General features: G+C 48.8%; 1 protein-coding gene across 1 annotated transcript; it reads right to left on the bottom strand.

Annotated features, from left to right (window-relative positions):
- Positions 1–640: 640 nt before the first annotated feature.
- Positions 641–25,618, bottom strand: LOC142361701 (laminin subunit gamma-1-like). The gene is made up of 29 exons (XM_075424103.1): positions 25,583–25,618; positions 24,924–24,991; positions 24,512–24,854; positions 22,419–22,549; positions 21,755–21,921; positions 20,419–20,607; positions 18,246–18,363; positions 18,048–18,146; positions 17,807–17,943; positions 16,737–16,859; positions 16,463–16,652; positions 16,082–16,194; positions 14,529–14,750; positions 14,250–14,438; positions 12,612–12,857; positions 12,126–12,279; positions 11,547–11,689; positions 10,647–10,825; positions 10,331–10,487; positions 8,283–8,488; positions 7,781–7,860; positions 7,238–7,375; positions 6,899–7,043; positions 6,168–6,317; positions 5,645–5,759; positions 5,079–5,278; positions 4,691–4,849; positions 4,047–4,146; positions 641–3,634 (listed from the first exon to the last, which is right to left on the bottom strand). Exons 1-29 carry the CDS (start codon positions 25,616–25,618, stop codon positions 3,378–3,380), a joined length of 4,554 nt encoding a protein of 1,517 aa, XP_075280218.1. The 3' UTR covers positions 641–3,377.

Below are 25,618 nucleotides of genomic sequence, written 5' to 3'. Positions count from 1 at the left end.
CAGCCAGAAAAAGGGGGATTTTAGAAAACACATTAGTGTCAATTATAGCTGAAGAACAAGAAGCTGAAGCCAGACAAACTGCAATAAAATACTAAAGACCTTGCCAGCTGAGAAGGGATTAGCTCTGACGCACGTCTCATTAACTTGCATTTTCCTCTCCTGGGTACCGAACCGCCCGGTCTGTGGCCACAGTCATCTGTCCAGGCATCAGAGAAATTTCACCTTCTTTATTCTGGGGTTTTAATTCCCAGGAGTCACGTCCTTCTCCACGGGTTCAGCTGACAGCAGGCAGGATTTTCCCCTTACGCTGTAAGACACAGCCCCCGGGGTTTCCAGGAGGACAGTGTTGCTCCAACAGCATCAGCACCAACAATGTAACCTTATTTTTTAAGGCCTGGAGAACCAGCAACACAAAATTCCTTGTAGCCATGGCAGTGGAGCAGCGGACGCGGGGAGGAGCCATGATCACTACGGTTACCTGCAGCCCACCACATGAATTTCCAAATTTTCCCCTTCTCCCACCCTAATCCAGCTTCATCTAATTAAACAAGAGGCAAATCTTACAATTGAGACACACCCCCATCAAGGCCCCCTCCAGAAGAAAAAACATAAAAGCAATACTCAAAAGAATGCCAAGGTATAAGGGGTTACAAATATTCAGACTTTATTATAAATAAGAAATACTGTTTTATACATAAAAACTGCAAGTGTTGCATTTTGTTCACCGCCCCAGACAGCAAAGACCACAGATTAAGGCAAAAAGCTGGAGTGAAGGCACATCCTGCAGGGCCACGGTCAGGAGTAAGGTGATGACGGGACCGCCACGCGCTGCCCGTGACGCCCGGCACCCCACCAGCAGCTGCTGCATCATCACATCACGTACGGAAATAACTGGACTTATACAATGAATAATGGCTGTAATGCAGTAGTGATTAAGAGATCGCTTATAAAGATTTTTTTTTAATTATTTAAAAATAAAATTCTGTTAAAAACAGCTTAAGGAAACAGAAATTTAAAGAGAGAAGAAAGCAGGAAACCTTAGGCCTGAGGTCAGCCAGGGCACGCGTGCGTCTTCGCATCTGCTCTTCTCGCAGCCGTGGCAGAGAGGGGACGCGGTTACGGCCAGCCACCTGGCCAGGACACCGACCCGATGCCCCACGCGCGTGGGTGAGCAGGGGTAAGCTCTCCTCCAGCAAGCAGGCGTGTCTGCGGGCAAGGGCAAGCCCCAAGCTGGCAGAGTGCAGGGATCTCTCAGAGCAGGGGTACATGAGCGACGCGGGGTTCGCTGGGGACACCCCCTGCCAGCCGCGCCACGCCAGGGGGTGCACCAAGCCTCCCGCCTCGCACAGTGGTATCAAGACGTCCCCAAATCCAGCTCTCCGACCACACAGCTCTCCCGATAGCACCACGGCTCCTCACAACCGAGCTGCAAACCCACAGCCCCCCGCTCTCCTCGCGGCACAGCATCCCCGGGGATGCGGGACACAGAACCGGGCGCTGTCAGCACCGTGCACCAGGGCGGGCTTCGGAGGGAGGGTGAGAAAACATCGCCTGACAGGCAGAGTGGTTACTGCTGATGCCCGTAAAGGTGCTGAGGATACCGGAGAGGGAAGAAAGCGGGAGCCCAGCTTGGAGAAAGACCGAGCTCTAAGGGAACAATACAGAGGGAAGCGCTCCACGGTGCACGCGCCTCGATGGCTACGGGGGAAATGCGCATAGAGGAGGCCAGGCTGTGCCACTCTGGAAATATGGCTGAGTATATTTACACACACATACGCACACACGAGAGACTTCCTCACACTACAATCATGATCAAAAAAAACGGAAAAAAAAAAATCACATTCACACCAAAAATATAAATTTGAAATAATTAATAGCACCAGTGTGTGTCAGATAATAATTTCTTCCCCGCTACGCAAACGTACGAAGTTGCATAGTGTTTAAGGATAGATATATACTGGATCTCAAGGAAAGGGGGGGATGCCAGGCCGGAGGCAAGGAGGAAGGCGCAGAGGATGGTCTCAGAGGTCTCGGAGGGGGGCTGGCGGAGGAGCGAGGGGCTCCCCGCTGCTCCCACCCAGCACCAGTAAGCAGCTGGGAGGCACCACCCGGGGAGGCGGCGGCAGCGGTGCGGAAGGCAGAATTGTCACCAGAGCCTGGCCTGGAGTCCCTGTGCTTGTGGTGGCTTTGCGGTGACCGGGAGATCGGTAGGCAAGAAGAAAGGAGGGCACCAGTAAACTCCAGCTCTTTCTGGCAAAAGGCACGAGCAACACCAGGAGATACAAAACCGCCCCTGTCCTCCTCCAGGAAGAAGATGGGGAGAAAGACCTGGCCACTTCCACCTGCACATCCCCTTCCATCCCCACCCAAAGACATTCAGCGTGAAGGCCAGTGCAGCTGCCAGAGCTGGCTGGAGGGCAGCTCTCCTCTTCAGCAAGACTCTTCCTGCTTGAACAAACTGTCAATCAGACATTCGTAGCCTAAAACAAAAAAGATCCTCTAGCACTTCGATAGCAACACCTACAGAGGGGAACGCAGCTCACGGCTTCCACACTCTCCAGCCTGGACTACCCAGCAGGCAGCTGCTGACAGACCGGACCCAAAGCTGCTCCGTAGAGCAGGAACGGGGCTGGCAAGACCTGCCACTCCACCAGCAGAAGACCTACCGCTCCACCCATCTTCCCAAAGAGTTCCTCTCGGAGGCTGCGTTTTTCTCAAGAGCAATGCTTCATCGCAGAAAGCATTTCACCAAGAGGCTTCGGCTATTTTGTCAGAGGCTACCAATGCTGCCGATTGGCCACTAGTTAATGATAAAAAAAAAAAAAAAAATGAATTCACAGGGTTAGAAGTCGGGAAGAGGGATCTGAGTGAGTGCAGCTATACTGGCCATTACAGTAACACTTTGGTAGCCATCCCCTTCCTTCACAGGGACAGAGAGCTCCGGGACCAAGGATTTTACAGTCGAGGGGAGAATAGAGGAGAGGAAGTGGGGTTAGTTTCGCCTTGCTGTATACAGCTCACATGGTTTTCTGAACCACGGTATAAGGAGTCCAGAGCAACTCTCGTCCTTGTGCTAGTCAAAGGGAAACTGTGTCTGAGAAAGGGGCAAAGGCAGAGTGCTCAGGAAGACAATTTATATAAAAAAAACCCCTTTGATGCCCAAAGACGGATATTTAATTTGCTTCTCTTGAAAAAAAAAAAAAAAAAACAAAAAAAAAACCCAACACTTTCAACTTATCCTGATTTGAAAAGAAAACAGTGGCTGCGAGCAGCAAAGAGTTGGGGATTTGAAGAAGGTAATGTGTGTTAAGGCACTCCACAGCCAAACCACCGCTCCAGCGCTCACCGGGGGAATAACCCCCACCGCCAGCGCACCCTCAGGGTTTCTCAATGGACGGGGTGTTAAAACAGCCAGAGGGCAAGGTCTTCTTGATGTCCTCCAGGTTGCTAATGTCCTTCAGGATCTCTTCAATGTCCCTGTTGTAGGCCTGTATCGCGTCGTCTTGCTTCCTGGCTTCTCTCTCAAGGAAAGACACTTTCTGGTCCAGGTCGCTGTCTTTCATCTGGTCTTTGGCACTGTTCAGGGTACCCTCAATCTCATTCAGTTTGTTCAAGTCCACTGTCTCCAGCTGCCCTGAAAAGCCAGAAGCAAACAGTGAAGTTCATTAAAACAGCGTTGACGCACCAGTTTTGAGCTGAGTCCATACCGAGACCTCCACCGGGCCATCTCTACGTTAGAAACAGCGTTCAGAACGGGATCAATCGGACGGGTCACACCTTCCCTGCCTCAGCAACAGTCCTCAGCACACAGAAAAGCGGGACCGAATGCTGCAGAATGAGCACTGAAGTTACCCCACGGGGGAAAAAAAAAAAAAAAAAAAAAAATCCCCAAACCCTTGCTGAAAATACTAAAATCCCATTTCTAAAAGCGAACAGACACTTCCTGGCACAGCACTGGCAGGGAAGCCAGCACACCATTCCAGTCGCCAGCACTGCCACGTCAGGAAAACCCTCAAAGACATAAGGCACACTAAGGACAGCCTTACCTAATTGATCCAGCAGGTCATTAATGACAGCAAGCAAGCTGTTCACAGAGTTCTTTGCTTTTCTTGCATTGTCTTCTGCCTCCTGGGCAGCCTGTGAGGCCTGCAGGGTATTAAAAAAAAAAAAAAAAGAGAGCACAAAAAAATGGCTGTAGGGATTACAAAACCGTTGCCTCTCCTTTTCACATGTCTGCCCAAGCAGTTCGCCACACAGAGCCCTGGCTCCTCTCTCCAGGATAACACCCCTGCGCTGAGATCTTTATCACTGCGCTGGCGAAGACTGACAACCTTCAAATAACAAGATTTCTGACTATTTCAGGATGGGGATCCCTGATAACAGAGCAGGATTTTGCAGAAAATTCCGAACAGTCAACAGGTCCACAGTCAGGTTTCAGTTAAAATACAAGGGAAGGGTTGCATTAAGAAAACTGGCTTTCAAATTCCAGAAGGGAACTTGTGCTGATGCCACCAGAGGAGCTCCTTTGCTCATCTCATGTTTTCAATGCCGCTTAAATCTTGGAAGAGACTGAACACCAGCTGGACCCAACGCTGTCTTTGCAAGAGGAGAGCAGGAGAAAAGCTTGTCACCAGGACAACAAGGAGAAGGCAGCTTCTGGCCGCTGCTGCCACCTGCCAGCATTACTTACCATGCCTGCCATCATCATGTCCTGCTCAGCATCATCCTGCTTCCGCTTCAGCTCTTTTTCAGCATCCTGTAGTTGCTTCATCATGTCATCCACTTCTCTGGCCAGCTCCGTCACATCAGCGAAAGTCTTGTCAGCTTCGGCTCTGGTAGAAGCAGCACTCTACAGCCAACACGGGGAACACGATGGAAAAAGGTGGTGATGGTGCAGAACTTCCTTCAATCCTTTCTATTAAAATGCACCAATTTCCTATCATGCCACATTCTGCATTCTCTAGTGGGGAATACAGCAGAAATCACATGGGGGTCACCAGGAAACACCGGAACAGAGGAGGTCACACAGTTACACACCAGTATCTCGGGGGTTGGCTTCAGAAACACAAAGGACTCACCTTCTGAACAGAACGAGCGATCTTCTCCGCATCACCTGCTTTAGTCTTGGCTTCGCGGGCATCAGCAGCAGCATTGCCAAGCGCCAGCTCCGCCTGGCGCGTCTTATTGTTGGCTTCAGCAATGGTCTGGGTAATGGCAGGAATCTTTTTCAGCGCCTCCTCCGCTGCTGTCTTGTTATCATTCACCCGCTTATCAAAATCTAAGAAAGGGCAAAACAGATTCTCACCACTCGCTCCAGAAGAGCCTTGGCAGGCTCCTTTGACCAAACTACCCAGGCTTTGCCACCTCAATGTCAGAGGAACAAAGAGCAAACGGGGGTGTGGAGGGCTACAAGCTTGCAGCTCTCCCTATTACACATTGTCAGATGCTAAAGAAGGAACTCAAATAAAAGATTTCCAGTCACTGAAAACATTTATTTTTCCCTTTAAAGGAAAAAAAAAAGCCAGAAGCACCCACCTAACACTCAGGTACTGCAATAGCATCATCTGTCTAACCAAGATACCCCGCTGCCAAGTGACTTGTCGCACAGGAGTCGAAGGATTCACTGCAAGGGCTTGCTCTTTACCTTTCAGGTTGCTGAGAATGGTATTGGCCTCCTGTAGCGTGCCATTGCCCTTCCGAGCAGCTTCTTCAGCCAGGGCTTTCGCTGCATCTGCTCGAGCCAAGAGCTGGTCTGCAGTCTGAGGAGACATGACATATATCAACATACTCTCACCTTTTGAAGGGCGACCATCTTGGCGTATCACAGAGCGTTGCTCAGCCTGAAACAGCAACGCCATACAGAACAGCGTTTATCCCCAACTGGCAACATTTCCTCTGAAACCAGGCTAATCTGGGTACTTTGGGAACACTGTTCCGATTACAAAGACATCACACCTGGCAAACATCCCCTGTTCTCCCATATAGCCTCAATGCCATTGCTTTCACCAGCTTTTTGCATCTCTCTTCTTGGACCATTCTTCAGTATTCTCGTAAGCAACAAGAAGCACGAAGGTAAGACTGAGTAAGCCCAAATCTTTCGTATCTGGCCAGCTACTTGTTTTCCTTTAGTTTTTTTTCCCCACAGGCCTGCACAAAACAGAACTGACCTGCTGCTCCGTCTTCCCTTTCTCCAAGAGGTTCTTTACTTCTAGCTCCTTCCCTTTCATGTCTTCTCTCAAGTCCTCATAATCTTTCAGCTTCCTGGCCATTAGCTGATCTAACTCCTCCGCTTCCTTCTTGATCTTATTTGCTTCGTTCTGCGGGTGGAAATCAGAAACAAACGCAGATTCCTGAGCATTAAAGAATTTCTGAAGAGGTGGCAAAATCATGGTATAGTTTAACAGTCAGACAGGCAGAATCTATGATGGGTTCCCACCTCTTACAACTACAGCTGTAATATTGCCGTCAAAGCTGCGAATACCATGAGGGTCAGCGCAATGAAGGACAGAGGCTGCAAACAGTTTTGTGTTCAAGAAAATCTACTGCATTACAGTGAGCACAGGAGAGGGAGCAGTTCTGCAGGCTTCAGGGGGAACAAAGTTTTTGCATTTCTCTGTTCAAGCCAAGATGTTTGGCAAACAACCTTTCACTCATTTTTTTTGTCCTTCACAGACGGGGGCGGGGGTGGGGGCTTACACATGTTTCCTGCATGCAAGTCTCCTGCATAAAAGCCGAAATGCACAAGTCTGGGTTATGCCTAGATGGTCAAAAATTCCACAGACTGTTCTTATGCAGAGAAACATTAGCAGACCACACACAAGGTACGCCAGCAACCTCGCATGCTGCTATAATGCACTGACCTTCAGAAAATGCTGTACATGACGCTTCCCGCACGTACCTCTAGCCCCGTGGAATCCACAGCAGGGAGACTGGTGAGATTAGCATAGATCTGCAGGGCTTTGTTTCCAGCTTCCTCTGCCTCTGCAAGCACCTTGCTGGCCTGTTTCTCTAGGTCTCGAGAAATGTTCCTTGCTTGATTATACCTGAAAAACCCCAAGGATCCAGTTATGGCACAATTTCTTTTTTTTAGAGTCGAAGTTACTAAGAGAGTAGAGAGGCTAAGAACTTGAAAAACAACTCGCACAAAACCCAAAGCACACAACACTACAGAAGGTGTCTCAGTTTCAAGCACTGCTTAAAGCCAGGAAATAAAAACAATTTTCTGTTACTGACTCACTTCTGGTTGAGCTCATCAATGTCATTTGCAGTTTGGTTTTCTCCAGCCAGGGTCTTCAGCAGCAGCTGATACGCTTCTGTGGAGGTATCATTTGCTGCCTTGGCTATGCGAACAATTTCATCGGCTTCTTTTCTGTGTCTGGACAAGATTACAGAAGAAAAAATAATGCCATTAGAATTTTCAGCCAGTGGTTTCTATCCTCAATTCTAGACTTTATTCTCCCTTCCTTCACCCAGATTTGCATATGGAAGATGCTGAAACGTTTGCTAATACAAGATGCTGTTTGAGACCGTCTCTTCAACCAAGGCATCACTCCAGCAGTGCCCAGGAGACCAGCTGAAAGGCACCACTGCGGTTGTACATGTCCGTTGTTCACACGTCTAGTGTTTGCCCTCAGCAGTACACAGGCGTGCGCTCACAGTGCCAGTCTCTTACTCAAAGGATGTGCGTTTTGTGTGAAGAAAACTAAATTTTGCTTCCCCCTTGTAGGGAAGAGCAGGGCCCTGATGCGGGCTGTGAGGAGCACACCTTGCCGCAGCCTACCTTTCAGCCAGCTTACGGGCCTCTTCTGCCAATAGAGTCATATTGTTAGGGTCCCCGCTTGACTCTGGAGGTGTAATGGACTGGAAAAAAAAGACACGGAAGAAATCTTAAAGCTTTTTCATCTTTTATTCATCTATGCTTTAAATATTTATTGTCATGATCTAAATGCTTAGAGAGGTGTCTAACCTACTTTCGACTTCTCCACATTTTTTCTTAAGACCATGCAGTTTCCACCACCGGTTATCCCTTAAAAACAAAGGTGCTGATATTTATTTAGGGGTTCTTAGAGCTGGTTTCTTTCAGCAGGGGCTAAGCTACAATCTATGACAGACACTGGTGATGTTCCTTTATTTATTTCCCACAATCTGGGGTAGGGGAGAAGATACTTCCATAGCAAATTTGCTATATGAGAGAGAGAACAAGCAGAGAAACACACCAGAGGGCACAGAAAGGAAATCCCCTCTCCTCTCCTAACCATGTGGGGTCTTGGCAGCACACTCACCACGTTGTTAGCTGCCATCTTCGCCTTCTCCAGCATATCAGAAGCTAAGCTGATCAGGTCCTCGGTGTCCTCCACCCGCACCCGGGCTTGCTCCGCCAGCTGCTCGGTCTCCTGCACCGTGCCCTGGATGTTCCTCAGCCTGTTGAGCTGACTTGCTAGTGTGCTGTTGATGTCTTTGAGACGATCCGTAAGGCCCTGATCCACGTCTGAAATGCACGATACAAAAGAGAGGAAGCAAAATTCATTACAGCAGGAAGAGAAGCTGGAGTGCTGGCTTACCACTGCAGGCAACACGTTGGTAGGTTAATCCCCCACTGAAAGTGGACCAGCAAAGCCATTTCCTAAGTCAGTCAGCTTGAGATCAACGGTGTCATCAGAATGTGCATCGAATATGAGGAATGAAAAGTCATTAACTACTCATTAGACAGTCCTGCTGGGTGCTGGAACTAAGTCTGATGTGGAATTTTGTGTTCAGAATCATGTTTCACCTCTATCATTGACTGAAAAACGACAACAGAGCTGTTCCTCAAGAGGTATGAAATACCTGCTTTGCAAATTCTCATTAGCTTAGCTCCTAGAAGGTAAGCAGAGATGGAGGAATAGTGGGGCTGTATGTTATTTCCCGCTTTGGGCAATGATGGCTACTCCTGAGCCAGACATCAACGACAAAAGTTGGCAGGACAGAGGACCCAGCCTTGGCTGTCCAATCTGTGGGGCCTGTGAGCCCTCCATCTTCCCCAAACTCTTGACCACCAGGTAACTCCCCACAACACTGTCTGAATAATGGAGCCATGAAGTACAGACAAGTGTCTCACGACCAGAGGGAATTACTTTGGAAAACGCAAGACCACTGTTAAGAGATGAAGTACTAGCAGAAGCCCACAGCCTTCCAGGATGAAGGTTTTTCCCAAATATGCTGCCTTGACCCTGCAGCACGTCCTATGCATTGAATATGAACATTTAGCACATTTCCAAAACATACTACAACTACATATCAAGTAGAAAACCACAAGTGCGTGCTACAGGTGTGCACAGATTTTTGCAACGGTTGTTTTTTTTGCATTTAACTTGCCTTTTAGTAAGGGAAGAGGTGGAAAGAAAAATGAAAAATACCACCACAAAACCCAATCCATTCCCTCACCCTTCTCCAATCCCCACCTTCCTATGCCTACGCAGGGTGCGTATTATCCAGGTATGGATGTCAAGTGGGCTGCATAAAGCTACTCCAGTTAAAACTAAGGGGAGTTTCAGTGTTCATTCCCATCGGCAGGAATCTTCCCAAGCAAACACCAGGGTTCAATTTGCACTGGCTTTTTCCCAGCTTCATGCAAATGTGACAGATTTTTCCAAAGTGGTCTGAAGTCGGTGAACTGACTCCCGGGGGAACATCTTTTACTGCAAAGTCAAGAGTCTTCAAGTAGCTCTTCGCCAAGACACACATCAGCCTACACATTAGAAAGACCCTAAGGACAAACCACTGTCACACTGCTTAACATCCTGCTCACAGACATCCTATGGCAGAGGTGACAGTACAAGAACCAATTCAAAGCAGAGTGTAACAAGAACAAATAGCTAAAGGCCACCACCACAGAACTTTTCAGGACATTGTATACTTCGTGGTGGGATAATTCAGCTTGCCAGCAGGATTTTGAAGCCTTCATTCTGATCGCTGATATCCCAACAAGAACTGCTTTATCTCAAGATGTCTGAGCAAATTTGTAAGCATAATAAGTATATCGGAAAGTCTTCTGCTTAAGTAAAAACCTCCTTCACATCTGGAAAGGACGGTAACACTTGCATCTGTATAGAGCTAGAGGCAGATCCTTATTTTGCACATACGACAGAGGCCACTGGGAGAACAGCAGGGGTAAAAGCATAGCCGCTGTTGTTTTGATAATAATGTACACTATCTTAGCGCTATCTGCAATAGCTGTCTGTCCTGATGCACAGCATAGGCTTGAAATAAAGCATGCTGTATCCAAAGAGAACAGGAACATCAAGCAAAGAGTTCATTTCACATTGGTCCTTGTCCAGTCAAGTCAACTCACCTTTGCTGTTCTGTGCTTCCTGGAGCAACTCCGTAACATCTCTTTCTGCCTGCTTCAACCTCTCTTCAAAGGCTTGGTCGGTTACAGTTTCTTCTCCCGTACCCAGGTTTGCTATAAGATTTTCCAGCTCTTGCAACCTCTCTCGTTGCTCCGTCACCTACCCGAGAGGGACAGAGCACAGCTACGACACAGGGCAAAGCGCACTGACCCTCTCTGCTTTCAGCAGGAGTCAGTCAGCCACTGTGTAAAAGCTGCCGCGTGAGCAGACACATGCCACCGACCCCTGCGGCACCAAGGGAGGCGTTGGTGGCCTTACCTTATCTTTCACTAATCTGTAACAGGCCGGACACTCTTGGCAGCCCGGCCACGAGCGGTTGTAGAAATAGTTCTCTTCACACTGGTCGCAGCGGCTCCCCACGAAGCCTTCCTTGCACTCGCAGAGACCGTTCTCCCGGCACTGCAGGGAGCGCGAACCCTCAGGATCACAATCGCAGGCTGCAGGGAAGTTAAACCTCAGTCAGACTGGAGGGGAGGCAGAAACACCCTAAAACTCGCAGGGCGAGAGTGTACCCTAAACACCCTAAAACGTCTGCAAGAGCAATGGGGCACAAATCCACAGCTGGAGCCCTGCTCCTGATCGCACAGCAGGGCACTGTCTAGCTGGACACAACATTCATTGCATGTGTGCACAGTGTTGCTGTTGCCTCTCCTACAAAGCATTCAAATTTTCTATGCCATTTCACTGTAACCAACTGCAGTTAATTCTTCTGCTCTTTACAGGCAGGGGTATCAAGGACGAAAGTCTGGATCACCCTGTTTTTCAGTCATGTTTACAAGATCTGTTGCTCCTCAGGATGGAATCTGTATATTTGGATACTTGGGCCATTTGCAGAGTAGCTGTGCAGAGATTTCTCATTAGGAGACAGGGCTGTTGCAGGGCAAGATTCAGAGAATGTAGTTACACTGAAGAGACGTGGGTATCTAGTAAGTTGGAGATCTTCCTACCCCCCAATTGAAAAAAATAAAAGAAAAAGTGGATAAGCTATTGTACAGAGATCAAATTTCACCATGCAATGTGCGGACATAAAAGTGCCAACTTCTGCTGCAGTGAAGAGCAAGGTGAGAAAGTACCTTCCCAGAGACAGGAGGACAGCAAAGGCAAGGCTGGCTGTGCCACATCCTTGCCATCTGCCTCGCCCCAGCCTCTCAGACTTACGTTTACAGCCTTCGGAGCCAAAGCCAAAGTGGTTGACCTCGCATTTGTCGCAACGCTGGCCGGTGACGCCTGGCTGGCACTCGCACTGCCCGGTTCGGATGTCGCACTGGCCGTCGGTGGAGCCCAGGGCATGGCAGTCGCACCTGGGGGAGATGCCACACGTCAGGTGGTGACATGGAAGGGAGGCACAGGTGAAGCGCCGCTCTGACGGAGCCCTAACCAGCACAGCTCAACACTCCCATTTGCCAAAAGTCACTTCTCGTGCTGTGCAGATGCATGAGGCGAGGCACTGAGCCTTTGAACCGTGCAAGGTCACTTGGTGCCTGCACTAAAAAGGGAACTCACAAGCCCCTGCTACCAACAGAGTCACATGGCACTTTTCTATTTAAAACCCTGATTTAAAGCTATTTGTAAGTCAGGTTTTTTGTACAGCCTCCATAGCTGCTCCTTAACTGCTGCTCTTCCCCATGCATAGCAGCATTAAGGCACACCAGTTGTGACAAACATCACATCCCTGCACCAGGTAAGCACAGACCCCTCAAAACCAGGCTCTCTGCCCCAAGTCAAGGTGAACGTCACCTCTCACAGCCGCGTCCGCTCTGGAGGTTGAAGAAGCCGGGCTCACAGGCACTGCAGTCCCTCCCGGTGACATGAGACAGGCACTCACACTGCCCGGTCACTTGATTGCAACTCGTCTGCTGATTCACAGTGCCGTAGGGATTGCAGTGACAAGCTGCAAAAATAAAAGGCGGGGGGGGGGGGGGGGGGGGAAATATTGCAGAAAGATAGAGTCCCTTGTGGTGCTGGTACTCTGCTGGCCGGCCCCTGAACAGGTCTGGATCCAAAACACGTGGCAGCCCAGCCCCTGCATCACACAATGCTTTTGCTTCGATGGCAGGAAGGGCCCACAAGCACAAGCACTTTAGCAAGCTACAACCACCAATCCAGCATAAAGCCACGCGTCGCTGCTGACGGGCACAAACAACAGCCTGACGCTGTGTCCTAACAACACATCAGGAAACAGCAGCTCTCGGGGACAAAAATGCAAGAGGAACCGGCTCTCACCTCTGCACTTGGCGGCAGGATCGGGGGCCAGGGGGTTTCCGAAGAAGCCGTCTTTGCAGCGGTCGCAGTAGAAGCCGGCGGTGTTGTAAATGCACTTGAGGCACTCGCCCGTCTGGCGGTCGCAGTTCCCCACGGCGTTGGGGTCGATGTTGTCGTTGCACTGGCAGAGGCGGCAAGGCCTCACAGCACCGTTTGCGCCCAGCGGGTCTCCGAAATAGGCGTCGTCACACAGCTCGCACCTCTTGCCTGGGACGCGACACAAACGCACGTGCTGCAGCAGAAGCCCTTTGCTGCTGTCTCACTCAGACCCCCTTTGCAGTCCCTTCTTAAACTCTCCAGCTTTCTCCCCTTTCCTCCCTCTGCTGGGGCCAGAAAGGTGCACAAAACCACACACATATCCCTCCCCATCTCTAAATGTAAGTCGCTTTTTCACTGGAACTTTGCATTATGAATTACTTCAACTCCTTCTTTCCCTCCTGTCCCTTTAAGCCAAGCCTATTTGTTGTAGTTGTTAAATTAAGAGCCTGAGCAGGTAGAGGTCTGTGGGGCATCACCGCTCGACAAAGTCCCACTGCCAATGAGACGTGCTAAACCTCCACAGGCAGCCACTGAAGCAACCAACTCAGCAGCTCCCTACATTTCCTGCAGATCTGACCTCCCCAGCCAGCCATAAACTCCATTTCCGAGGCAGTTCTTGCACACGCAAATCCTCTTTTTCCTCGCATCCCAAGAAAGCGTCGGGAAACAGAAGGAACTCTTGTGCGATCACACAGCTACAAGTAAAGGTGAGCTTGTAACGACACCTGAGCTGCAGGGAACCTGGACCCCTGGACTCCGCTTTGGTTCACAGCACCCATGGGAACCCCCACAAGCTGCCTCTGCATTTGGTCAGGGGCTTTTCTAAGCATTTCAAGCACTTGGAGGTGTTTTGTGCTTTGTATTCTGCCATGCCAAGCACAAAATCAGCAGAGAGGCACAGAGGCTGCCAAGCATCCTAAGGCTTCCTTGCTGTTTGCAGGCAGCACAAAAGGCTCTGCTCAATGACGCAGGTACGTGCTCGGACTTCACAGTTTATCACTACAAAAACAAGATCTGTACCCAATCGCATATTTCTCTTTAAAACTGCTCAGTGTAAATTTGGTCTGGTATTTTTTGAGCAGTGTTTGTGAGTCACTGTAGCCTTTCTGCTCTTCCTAGGGAGGGCACTGGCCCTCCCCTGCAAGCATCCCTCAGTGCCTCTCTGGCTGGCAAACTGCATCTTCTAATTTTATTTCAGTCTGACCTGCCTTCCTGGCTCTTTTAAATCTATCCTATTTTCTGCCCTACACTGTGCAATTAACAGAGCTCTACCAGAAGCTACCACGGCTCACCTATGCAGCACAGAAACGTTCACACTTAGCACAGATTAAGCGTTTGTTCCCCTTTTGCTCTTGAGAGACAGAAACAAAGAACATGGGTAGCCTCGAACCTTGCACAGGACAGAAAACAAGGCTGAGGAAGGGAGAAGGATTTGAACCAGAAGACACAGCAGCTATCAGTGCTGCTCACTGTGGGTCAGAGCCCCAGAACTGGCAGGAGACACATTTCCACAGGCACGTGGGGTGTAGAATTAAAAAGACTTTTCGTGTAGGAACACACCTGTAGTGCCAACCTGGCAGCTGGTGCACACCACCTCTTTTGTGCGGGGCACGATGGCACAGCTCGAGCTGCCTGGGCATGGGCAGGGCTGGCAGTCTGAGGCCGTGCCCGCTGTCGCGTCTCCGTAATACCCATCACTGCACTTCTCACAGTGAGACCCCGCCGTGTTATCCCTGCAATTGCACACGCCTGGAACAGAGAGGGACATGGTTTTTGCTTCATCAGCCAACCCAGAAAGAACAACCTCTTGCTGCTCCCTGTTTTATCAGCCCTGCTTACCCGTCTCAGGTTCGCACGTCTCGCTGTGCCCATTGCACATGCAAGGCACGCAGGTGCTGTACGGCCCGAGGCTCGGCGTCTCTCGCCGGTACCCGGAGGAGCAGCGCTCGCAAAACTGCCCCTCGTATCCCACCGGACAGGAACAGCTCTCCACCCAGGCCACAGGCACGCCAGGTCCAGGACGAGCGCTTGTGATGGTAACGTCATCCAGGTGGCCGGCACCTAGAAAGCACCGAGAGGGGAAACGCTTTGTAACTACAAAGGCTCTCATCACTGCGTCACCAAACATACATCTATCTGAACGGTACAAGAGACAGACAGGGGGATGCTCGCAGTTAGTAAGATGAATCAAGAAGCAAAATCCTCCAGGAAGGCTTAGGCAGCTGAGAGAAGATGCAATATAGCTCACGAAGGGCACGCGCAGGGCAAGGAAGTTGAGAATAACAATACAAAGGAGGCTGCTGAGAACAGCATGTGAACAAGTACAGTCAGTTAAAATAAGTTACATTTTTGCATGCATACAGTTTCCATTTCCAAATCAAATACCAAAACCAATTCCTGTCTTACTAGGGAGGACAGACCATATCTCCAACAATTTTAATATACAGTCTCTAACACAGCATCTGCAAACCACACCTTGGGGCAAACTCTTCAGCTATTCCTCTCAAGCCATTCCTTCATCTGGTATTTGAGCGCTCCCCCTGCCCCTTCCTCGGAACAGAACAGAGCCCAGACACAACCTAGATGTTTTTTAACGTATAGGAGTGTGTTTGTACCACCGCAGCAGCTCTAGAGCACAGAGCAGAGCCTCAGCTCCCGCAGAATAGCAGCAGCTACAGCACTCGGGATGGTTTGCTCCACACCTTTCCTCCCCTTCACTTCACAACCCCACATTCCTCTTCATGAGCCACCTCTGCTGAAAACACTTGGAGCTCTCCCATCTTCCCTAAATGCAAATTCATCCTTTGCATCTTTCTGCAACAATTCTTCTTCACACGACAATACTCAAAGATCCAGGTATTTTTGCTTCTAATTCGTGCCCGATTTTTATAAACCCTCATTACGAGGAACTTTCACCCAAGTTCAGCACAGACAGCCCTTTCGAGACCTCATCTTTCCCATCTGTCATGCCAAAGCAAGACCAGGAAACAAGCAGATGTAACCATTCCCAGGAGGGCAGAAACCAAGGCCAAATGCTGTAAAATCCCTCCATCTCTCCTACCGTGTCTTTCAGGACTCTGTGCTATTTCTACTGACTTGGAAGACACTGGCTACGCAACATGGCAAAACCCCCACGATCAGAAGCAAAGGATCAGCAGGTGATGAGTGCTCAGCTTCCAGACTCGCAAAGGCAGCATGCTTCTTGCCCATGTCCTCTTCAGCAGGCCTGGGAGAAGCTGTTACACAGCAAGGCCAGGCGTAAAACAATCGGCACAGGCTCTGCCAAATAAGCTGCCACAGCTGCTTATGACTGGGCCCTACGATCAAGCAACCTGAGCGCCAGACGAATGAGTCTGCCTCTCTCTTCTGTGGCATTCTGCTCAGCGACTTACTTCTCTCGCTGTACGTCCCACGGATCTTGATGGAAGTCAAGTTGTGGAGAAGCTTCTGGAAGTCAAATGCCGTAAGAGCAGGCCTCCATGGGTAATCTGTAGCTTCATGGAGCCTACGGAGAAGATCCAGGCACCATCAGCAAAGCTTTCAGATGCTAACAGCTGTGCCCTTTTAAAGCACCCTTTCCAACAGCGGTATGCTATTGCAACATAATTCACATACGCTTACGCAACGCTGCTAGACAGCGAGCTTCAAATTAACCTGATAAAACCGCTCTTCTGAGCTAAAATAAATGCTGTTTGTTTTCTCAATAGCTCAGAGGCCAGAGGCACCACAGGAGGGTCCCAGCTGCTCCCACCACGCCTGGAGAGTCCTCTCACCTGAAGGTATAGGTAAGCGCGTTCTCGCTGGGGTAGGGGTTGCCCTGGGCAATCAGCGGCACTGACACTCTCAGCCCAGCCCCTTCCAGCACCAGGTCCTCTGCAGAGAGGCGCGTGTCCCGCCTGTCCACACGGAAGGAGAAGGTCAGGTTTTGCCCATAACTCAAAACCTGGTTGCCCAAGAACTTGCCTGAAAGGAGAAATCCTTACAGTTAGGGGACAGAACAGAAAAGGCACAAGCAGCACAGAAAACCTTGCTTCTTGAACGACTTACGTGGTGCAACAAAGTACATGGGGAAGTAGCTGTCTGAGATAACAGAGATATCCTGGGTCTCGGCACTCCACTGGAGTAAGACTTCCGAGCCATCACGCTGCTCAGCACGCCACTCATCCTCTCCTGAAAAATCAAACATGCAAAAATTAACACCCTTGGAAGATGGCGCTTTGCACAGACTTTTTGTGTCATACTGCATACTGCCCATATATAACTAATCTACAGTCTGTACACTGGCACTAACAGACTTCAGAACGCAGCTGTGCAGGAGGACGTAGACAGCAAACATCATCTTTCCAATTAAAGTCCCTAACTCCAGTGCAGACTTGAACCCTCTGAACTTTGAACCCTATGACAACTACTTGTTCAGTACCTTTTTTTTCTAAAGAGCTTAAGCAGTGATCGGAAAACCTGCAGTCTCCTAAGACTTAATGCAACTTCCAGACTTTGTACAAACTGTTCTCCAGTGGAATTTTAATTAAAAAATATATTATTTTCAGACTGTGTAGCACAAACACACACACAGAGGAAACTGACTGCATGCGAAAAGATTTCTCCTGAGCTTACACACCCAATGGAAACACAACTGTGTTTTACTCGGACACCAAATCTAGAGTGATTACAACCCTCTCAATCAGAAACTCCTGATATGGTTCTAAACTTAAGAAAATACCCCCTCGCCAGCACCCCTCTCAAGCTGTAAAAGGGTTACATTTCCAATTCCTGCTTGCACCTGCACTGTGTAGTTAGCACTGGGTGCCTGAGGCCAGAGCTATGAATTCACTCCTCCCTAGCTCAACAAACGAGCTGCTGACTGGGAAGCTCCCAGTAACTTCAGCAGTAACTCAGCACTTCCAAAAAAGGGATCCTGGACCTGCCTGCCCAAGGTTTGCGATCTTGCACAAGGAGGAAGGAGCAGGGTGGAGGGGTTTGGTTTTTTGTTTTGTTTTGGGGGTTTTTTGTTGTTGGTTAGGGTTTTTTTGGGGTTTTGGGGTTTTTTTGTTGTTTTAAATCACTTCTAAATTGCGCCTACAGCCCAACTTGAGACTCAAAGGAAGGCTCAATTTTACCAAACTGGAAGCTGGAGGTGATGCTGTAGATACTGTAGCCGATGGCATTGGTGCAGACTGAAGAGTGTCCAAAACAGAAGCAGGGGGTACAGCCCCTTGGATTGGAGGAATCCAGATGGAAAAATCCAGGTTTGCATCTGAAGATGCAAAGGAAAGAGAATTAATTTCCCTGATGTTCACCTCAGGCCATCACTTGAATGTTTCTCATTCTTGAAACAAAGCCATGGGAAGAGACACTCACCTCTCGCAGTGGAAGCCTTCAACACTGTCCTTGCATGTACACCGTCCTGTCTCGACATTGCATTCCCCTGTGCTGCCAGCCAGATCGCAAGAACAGGGCCTGAAAGAGCCAGGAGAGAGGATCGCTCATAAAGAGCCACACAGAGAAGGATTTAAAAAGGTCCTTAGTTCTCTTTTGTTGAGCAGCAGTCCTCCTTACCTGCACCCGGCTTCAGACAGGGAGTGGAAGCCTGGCTGGCACCGGTCGCACTTCTCGCCCATCACGCCGGGTTTGCAGCTGCACTGGCCATAGCTGTCGCACTGCGTGCTGAGGGAGCCTGCGGGGAGAGCAGGGACAGGCACCTCAGATGAACCACCCACTTCTATTCGCCTACAATTTTTTCAACTTTACAAAATGGGCAAGACATATGGGAAAAGAAAGTGGGAAGCACAGCTTCAGGCTGATGAGTGACAGCTTTCCTAAAGACTGCCTTCAGTTGTTCACAGGGATTTTTCCCCTAGCAGCTTGAGATGAATCGTCACCTAGTCTTCCAAACTATATTCAGCTTCAAGTATTCCTACCAACCACCATTTTTATATATAATTTTAACTTCTAGTTGCATTCTGGTCCTTATTCCTGTTTCATCCTCAGTGTTACCTCTGTACACCACTAATTCCACGCCTGTTCCACCCCGCACTGCACCATTTCCGAGATTTTTATTCCCTGAATCCCTTGTGTTCTCCCTAATCACCATCTTCCCTTTGCCAGGGGATATCCTGACCTCTCCCTTTCACACTCCGATTTCCTCCCCTGATTCCCAAGTTGGATTTAAAGACTAAACTGCCTACTCGGAGCAAGGCTGCGTGTATCACTATTAACCCTAACAAACTCTGCAGCAAAACTGCCATTTTTGGCAGGACGTCTTCCTCAGTACTGCTCTGTTCAAGCAGACTCGCACAAAAAACGGCAGCAGGTTTCTTGAATCCGTGACAGAAAAAATGCTTTGTCCCAAGCACTGGTGTAGCTAGCAGCCTAGGAACTGTGAGCACTCTAAGAGTTAACTACCAGGAGACAAGTATTTTAATATGCAGAAATAGTTGCTTCTTTCCACTTCAATCCACACCAGAAGATTACAGCAAAGTGAAGAGTTATAAGATAATTAGGCTGGACAGGACAGAAGAACTCAGAAAACCTTTACCATATACAGTCAAAGTTCAAATCCTCTTCGCAGTCCCTCTTAGGATTATTTAGGAAAAAACAGCACTCAGACAAAAAATAGCAATCTAAGCCTATCCAAGGGCTTCAGATACGCCCTGGGTGCCGGCGTGCCACGGCATACAAGCTGATGGCTAAGTTAGAAAGCCCTTCAAAATTTATCCTTAAAGACCTGAGAAGTCACCTCCCTGCCTCTTCTCAACCGTCTCAGCTGACATCAACCCTCACCCTTTTTAAAATAAGGCCTGACACAAGGACCTGGGAAAGCACACGGATAAAGAAAGAGGCCTTTCTTGGTCAAAAATTTCACAACTGTACAACTCTCCGACCAAATTAGATAGGAGACGTACCCTGGCAGACCTCTCGCTGGCTGCTTTTAGGGCATGCTGCAAGCAATTACTTATTCCAGCTACTCTATTTTGGAACCTCACATCATATCTTAGTATGTGTTACCCTTTTGTCTCCTTCCCCCTTATTTGCTGTGGGCTGGTGCAGTTATGGGATCACTCCATACAGGTCAAGTGGTTCCTTTAATGACAAGAGATTTCTTCTCCTGCCCAAATTTTTTCCATTTGTTTTTTGTTTTTGGTTTGGGGGGGTTTTGTCTTGTTTTTTAAAAGGAGTTTAACTACATATTTTGAGTTTACTTTGTTTTCTCTCATCCCCACCCCCTTTTGTGTTTAAGGTTTCACTGGTTTGTATTTCTAGTGCTTGGATACTCGGTAGGAGAAACTGATGCAGCTAAAGTTCACTACAATTCCTCAGTATGAACAACTTCCAGAAATATCCACTCACATCATCTTGTTTTTTAAGAATTTAAATGAGCTCTTTAGTATTGGGAGTGTCCAGGGTAACTCATCAGCAGAGGGGCAAAAAAAAAAAAAAAGGCAAAAAACCCCACAAAACCAGATAAAACCTATTTCAGAACACATTTGATGAAGTAAATGCTGCAGAGGTGAACCGTCTGCCCCTGCCACCCCAACCCCGATTAGATCCAGGATAATTTAAACCAAAATACAACCCAATAAATGTTTCCTACATGTGGAGAAAAAGGCAAGAGAAGAAAAGCAAACGAAAACCCCCTCTTTGTAGTTTGCAATGAGCTGCATAACCAAGAGAAGAGCTAGCTTTTGCGCATGGAAGCTTGCAAGCAGAAACGTTTGCTGGCACTACTCACCGACGGGGCTGCAGCTGCAGGGCAGACACCCCTCCTCGCTCCCCAGGCGATAGAAGCTGTCCCGGCACCTTTCGCAGTGGGCGCCGTCGGTGTTATCGGAGCAGCCCGTGCAGTGGCCCCCATGGCCCGTCGAGCGGTACAGCTCAGGGTCGAAGTAGCACTCCTGTGACCTCCCATTGCAGTCGCAAGCTGCAAAGACAAGGGTACCATCGGCAAACAGCACGTGAGGCCATCTGACCCCGACAGCCACAAAACCCGCGATGCAAAGCTTGGTACTGAGTTGTAGGGGAGCTGGAGCAGGAGCCTTTAACCACCCCCAGATCCGTGCATAGACGTCCCAAGGCATTTGTGCATCGATCGGAAGAAAAAGGGGGAAGCATGCTTTTGCGGTGGCTGAATGTGGGGAGAGGGAAGCAAGGCTGTAACAACAAAATAGGATCCTCGAGACCATTCTCATCTACATCCAGAAGAAAAGCAGTATTTTTTATCCCACCCTCTTCCATGAGTGGCTGCTGTTTGCAGCCACAATGCCACCTTCCCACAGAGCAACACCAATCTTGGTCATGAAAACAGGCATCAGAAGACAACAGCAAGGGCTGACTCCCTGCTGGAAGGGGGGCTTCTCCCCTGGCTCTAGACAGATTGCAAATCCCCTGTGTCCAGCGAGCAGGAGACCTGGGTTTCACTGGGCTGTCAAGGGAAGCCACACGTCTTGACCAGACAGCTGGGACCGATCAACACACACAGAGGTCAGACAGGAAGAAAGCTTTTCTGTCTGAAAAAGCTTCCCCATAAAGTAAACTATCGGGAGCTGCGGTCTGCGACACAAAACCAACCAAAATAAATTTGCGCTCCGTCACAGAGATCCGCATTTGCGGTCCAGAACTGTTGCAACAGCCTCGAAATTGGATGAAACAGTCAACAAGTAACTGTAAAAACCAATAACCCAAACACAAGAGGAAGTCAGCAGATGCTGAATGAAGAGCTTTTTGAAGGTCAATTATACTCCAGTGCATTAAATACAGGTTTTTTTCTATGGGTTCCGTAAACTACAAGCCTGTACATTTTTGCAGCACACTTCTTTCCTAAAGGCTGCTCCCATCCCTCTCCAGAACAGAGATTCCCCTTTCTAGGGATCTAACAGAAAGCTCCTACAGGACAGGAGTGGAATAACCAGTAGTCCCACAAAATCTCTGCTGAAAAACACCAGAACTCTGCTTAACACTGGCTAATCACAACTGAGACAACTCAAAACCATGCAGGGCCAGCTGCTGGATGCCAGAGGCAGGGGACCCAACCCATGAGAGATTTTCCACTCAAGCGTGGCCACACGTACGCAAGCACTCATTGGCACTCTCTGCTGTCGCTCTCCTCCATGGTCGGTCATTGAAGAAAGGAAGACACTTTTCACAGTCGACCCCGAAGGTGTTGTGCTTGCAGTTGCAGACCAGCTTCCCAAGCTCATTCTTCACACACTCACTCGCGTGCCCATTACATTTGCATCTGGTTAACGAGAGACAAGGAACAGGTATTTAAACTCCAGGGTTCCAGGTCAATCACAGAGCAATCCCAAAAACAAAGCCCAGATCTGAAAATCTGAGACGAGACAAGTTCAAAGGTAGATGGTCACAACAAAATTCAGAACCGAACTGCTGCTGTTCAGCCTGAAGAAGAGGAGGCTGCAGGGAGACCTCACCGAGGTATTTCAATGTCTAAAGGGGGTTTATAAGAGAGCTGGAGAGGGACTTTTTACCAGGGCCTGCAGCAACAGAACAAGGGGTAATGGTTTTAAACTAAAAGAGGGTAGATTTAGATCAGATACAAGGAAGAAATTCTTCCCTGTCAGAGTGGTGAGGCCCTGGCCCAGGTCACCCAGAGAAGCTGTGGGTGCCCCACAGACCAGAGCATAATGGTACCATGTGAGTACAATCAAAAGCCTTAAAGCACTCTAGTAATCCTGACCAAAAGCTTTAAAGTACAGAGGTTTATTGTCTACTCACCTACCACCCACAGCAAAATCAGAAATCGCATAGTAATAAGACTTGAGAACTTTTGGGTCATTGAAAACTTCATCTCCAAACGTGTTCAGACGATTGAGGGTCACTCTAATATCTGTAGCTGTCACCCATTCCTAGAGCAGACAGAAATCCCATCAGATTAAACATCAAACATCCCCCTCAAGCACGTACCAGTGCTGTGTCGTTAGCAGTTACATTCACAAAGTCATTCATCAATCAGCAAGTTCCTTCCTCATTGTTTTCCCCTCTGCACCTTGGAAGCTCCCATGTCCCTGCCCAAGAGGCCATCCACCGCATCCTCTCGGTCTGGGTGTGTCTTCTGGAGCCTGCTCCGATCTCTGCACGCCCTCTCTAATGTCTCTTCCCATCTTGCCTGCTCTCAGCTGGGAAGCAGTGGGTAACGCCTCCAGCAAAGAGTGGGGCAGAGGCAACTCTGCCAGCTTGCTAGTCATACATATCTATTTGACTGCAATTTTCCTGCAAAGCTATACAGCAAGAATACAAAAAGCTTTAGGGTACGCCTGTCTGCAGACATGTACCTCGAGATGAAAAGACACAGACAGACAGACGAATGAGGCAGGGCGAGGCTAAGGAAGAAAAACAGACAGGCAGATCTGACCTACAACACAAGAGCTTTTCATAATATTTACACAGCGTCTTCACCACAGTACCCTACGGTCCTCCGGCAACAGCCAGCAAATGTCGCCTGTCCCCAGATTTCACACCACCTTCAACCAGTGACTGTCTTCAGGACGTCCTTGTTTTTATTACAGCTTTTGCAATACCATTTTCTTTCAAACACCATAAAAAAGAACAGGAGAAAAGCATCCCTGTACGTACAACTGTGCTGCAGTTACGTCACTGCTTAGCCAGTACAATAAGATTTACTGAATTACAAACACTGGCATAAAGACATGGAATTGCTGTGCAAAAAATCAGTGTTTACTTCAGTTCTGAAAAGCAATGCCAGAGATCTATACGTATTTTAGGAAACTGGAGATCAGATCTCTACTCCTTACACAGGAAGTTTATCAGAAAATTATATGCCATATTGCTAATGTGAAATCTCTCTGGTCCCCTTAACGATTAGGCTCTGCAAGGTGCACCGTGCTCTGCAAGGGCTAGCTACACCAATAACGTGGCCAAACTCGTTCTCTTCCATTTCAGGACTTCTCCTTCCTTCCCCATTAATCTTAATTTTCTTTTGCAGAAACAAGCCCCACCAGGTTCTGCTCTCCTGCTCGCTCGCAGGCGATCAGAGACAGTCGCGCCCTGAGTCTGCCGAGTGCTCATGTTTCAGTCTGCTCCTGCTACTCCAAGAGGAAAGGGAAGAAGTGGCGATCACACCTCCGAAAGGAAGGAGATGAGCCTCGATAGGGCGAACCCTAGCTTTAGCTCCTTGTTGCAATATAAGCTGCAGAAATCGTCAAATAGAATACAGAAAGTGGCAAGTATACTGGATAAACTGGTGCTCCCAGTATGCTCCTGACCACTGCCCAACCGGCGTTGTGCATAACAAAAAAACCCCAGCTGAACCCCCACCCCAAGTCACTTGTGAGAGAAATCATACAAACTGTGGATAAAGACAAGCTCCCCTGCCCCAACACTTATGTAAGAGAACAGATCAGGGTTTCCAATAACCCTTTGTTCATTTAGAAGAATCTCACATTTCTTAAATTTTTGTGCTCCAACTATACATGCAGATGCCTCAAAAATTCATTTGACTTAGGCTTTACCTTCCTCTGCCCCTACACTCGAAACAGCAGCGAAATCCCCGCAGCTGCTTTCTAAGCACGCAGAGATTTTCATCCATCCTCTGAAGACTTCCATGATGCCTACTGACAAATCATCCTTAATGCCACTGATCTCGCTTTCTGTACCATAAACTTACCTACGACAGAGTCAAGAGTTCACCTCTTTCTTCAAGAGTCTCTCCATCCCAACTTACCTGTGCGAGGGCCTGTCAGTACGAACGAGGGCTGCAGTGCAGCCCACAGTCGGCACAAAGCCACCACCCACAATGACTAAACGGACTCAACTCGGACCACCCGGCTGACTTAGTCCCGCTCCCATACCTGTAGCACAGGGCTGTTGTCAAAGTTATAGGCACTGGGACGGCCCTCCAGCGTTGAGAACGCCACGTTGCCCCCCGTGAGAGGGGAGATGTCACTGAACTCATCCGTGCAGAGCGCCTGCTGCTCATCCTCCCCAGTCCGAATAAAGCCACGGTTGACTTTGTGATACGTGCTCTCACAGGAGCCGCTGTAATACTGGTAGGGCACCCATGGGCCGTCTTCCCTGGTGCGTTTGTAGATTGCAAAGCTCTCCGGCCGACTGGTATGAAACTTTAGGCGCACATATGTGATGTCAAAGGCCTTTCCTATGGATGAGAGAAGACAGACATGAGAAAGACTCAAGCTTAAACCAAAACGAATGGCAAGAGCTGCACTGCAGTTGTCCCTTTAGAAGAAACATGTCCTCTAGTACCATCCAGTAGGATAAGCAGTGTCCAGTAGCAACATAAGTATCTCCTCCAGTCCTATGTACTGCATCTCCTGGCAAACACGAGGTGAAGGCACTGAAGGCAGAAGTCAAGGGCAGGCTGAGTAGGTAGATAAACAGACCTACAGACTTCTGTGCAACCAAACACACACCTCAAGCTGCAGTTCTCTTCTGCAGACACCACCACCAGCGTCCTTACACACAAACTGTTTGTGGCTCTGATGTAACGTATCATCTGTTGGGGTACCTCAGGCCAGGTCCAAGTTAATCATGCCATTTGATAATATTTCTTCCAAATACACATAGAGGACAAACAGTATTAACCAGAGGGGTAAAAGTCATGCTGTAAAGCCTGTTTCGTACCTCTTCTTCCTCCCTAAATAGACAGTATCCCAAACTCTTTCTACTACTCATGAAGCCTCTCCTCCAGCAGTGAACACCCTCTGCTACTCAGTCCCTGGGAAAGACAAAACAAGGTTTAAGCTTCCCAGACCATATGATCAAAGCTGTCAAGATGCTCTTCAGATCAAATTGCAATGATTTACAAGCTAGCCATGTTCTCCCTCTCTTAGGAGGATAAATGTAGACCCACCTCCCCGCCCTCTATTAATCTCCTAACAGGTCTGTGGCAATCAGCAGATCACCCTCCCTCGTGGTTTCTTCTCCAGTGACTTGGGCAT

Source organism: Opisthocomus hoazin, chromosome 6, assembly GCF_030867145.1.
Source record: "Opisthocomus hoazin isolate bOpiHoa1 chromosome 6, bOpiHoa1.hap1, whole genome shotgun sequence".
In the NCBI taxonomy this organism is placed as follows: domain Eukaryota; kingdom Metazoa; phylum Chordata; class Aves; order Opisthocomiformes; family Opisthocomidae; genus Opisthocomus; species Opisthocomus hoazin.
Note: the sequence above shows the minus strand (reverse complement) of the source record. Positions and strands in the feature narration are given on the sequence as shown.

Bases quoted from the DNA above. Each gene is read 5' to 3' on its own strand.
- LOC142361701 (XM_075424103.1), bottom strand. From the start codon at position 25,618: ATGCCCAAGTCACTGGAGAAGAAACCACGAGGGAGG. The intron at 8,489-10,330 runs GTGAGTTGACTT...CGTGCATTTCAG, and splicing joins GGAAGCACAGAACAGCAAAG to ACGTGGATCAGGGCCTTACG. The intron at 7,044-7,237 runs GTGAGTCAGTAA...GGGGTTTTTCAG, and splicing joins ATTGATGAGCTCAACCAGAA to GTATAATCAAGCAAGGAACA.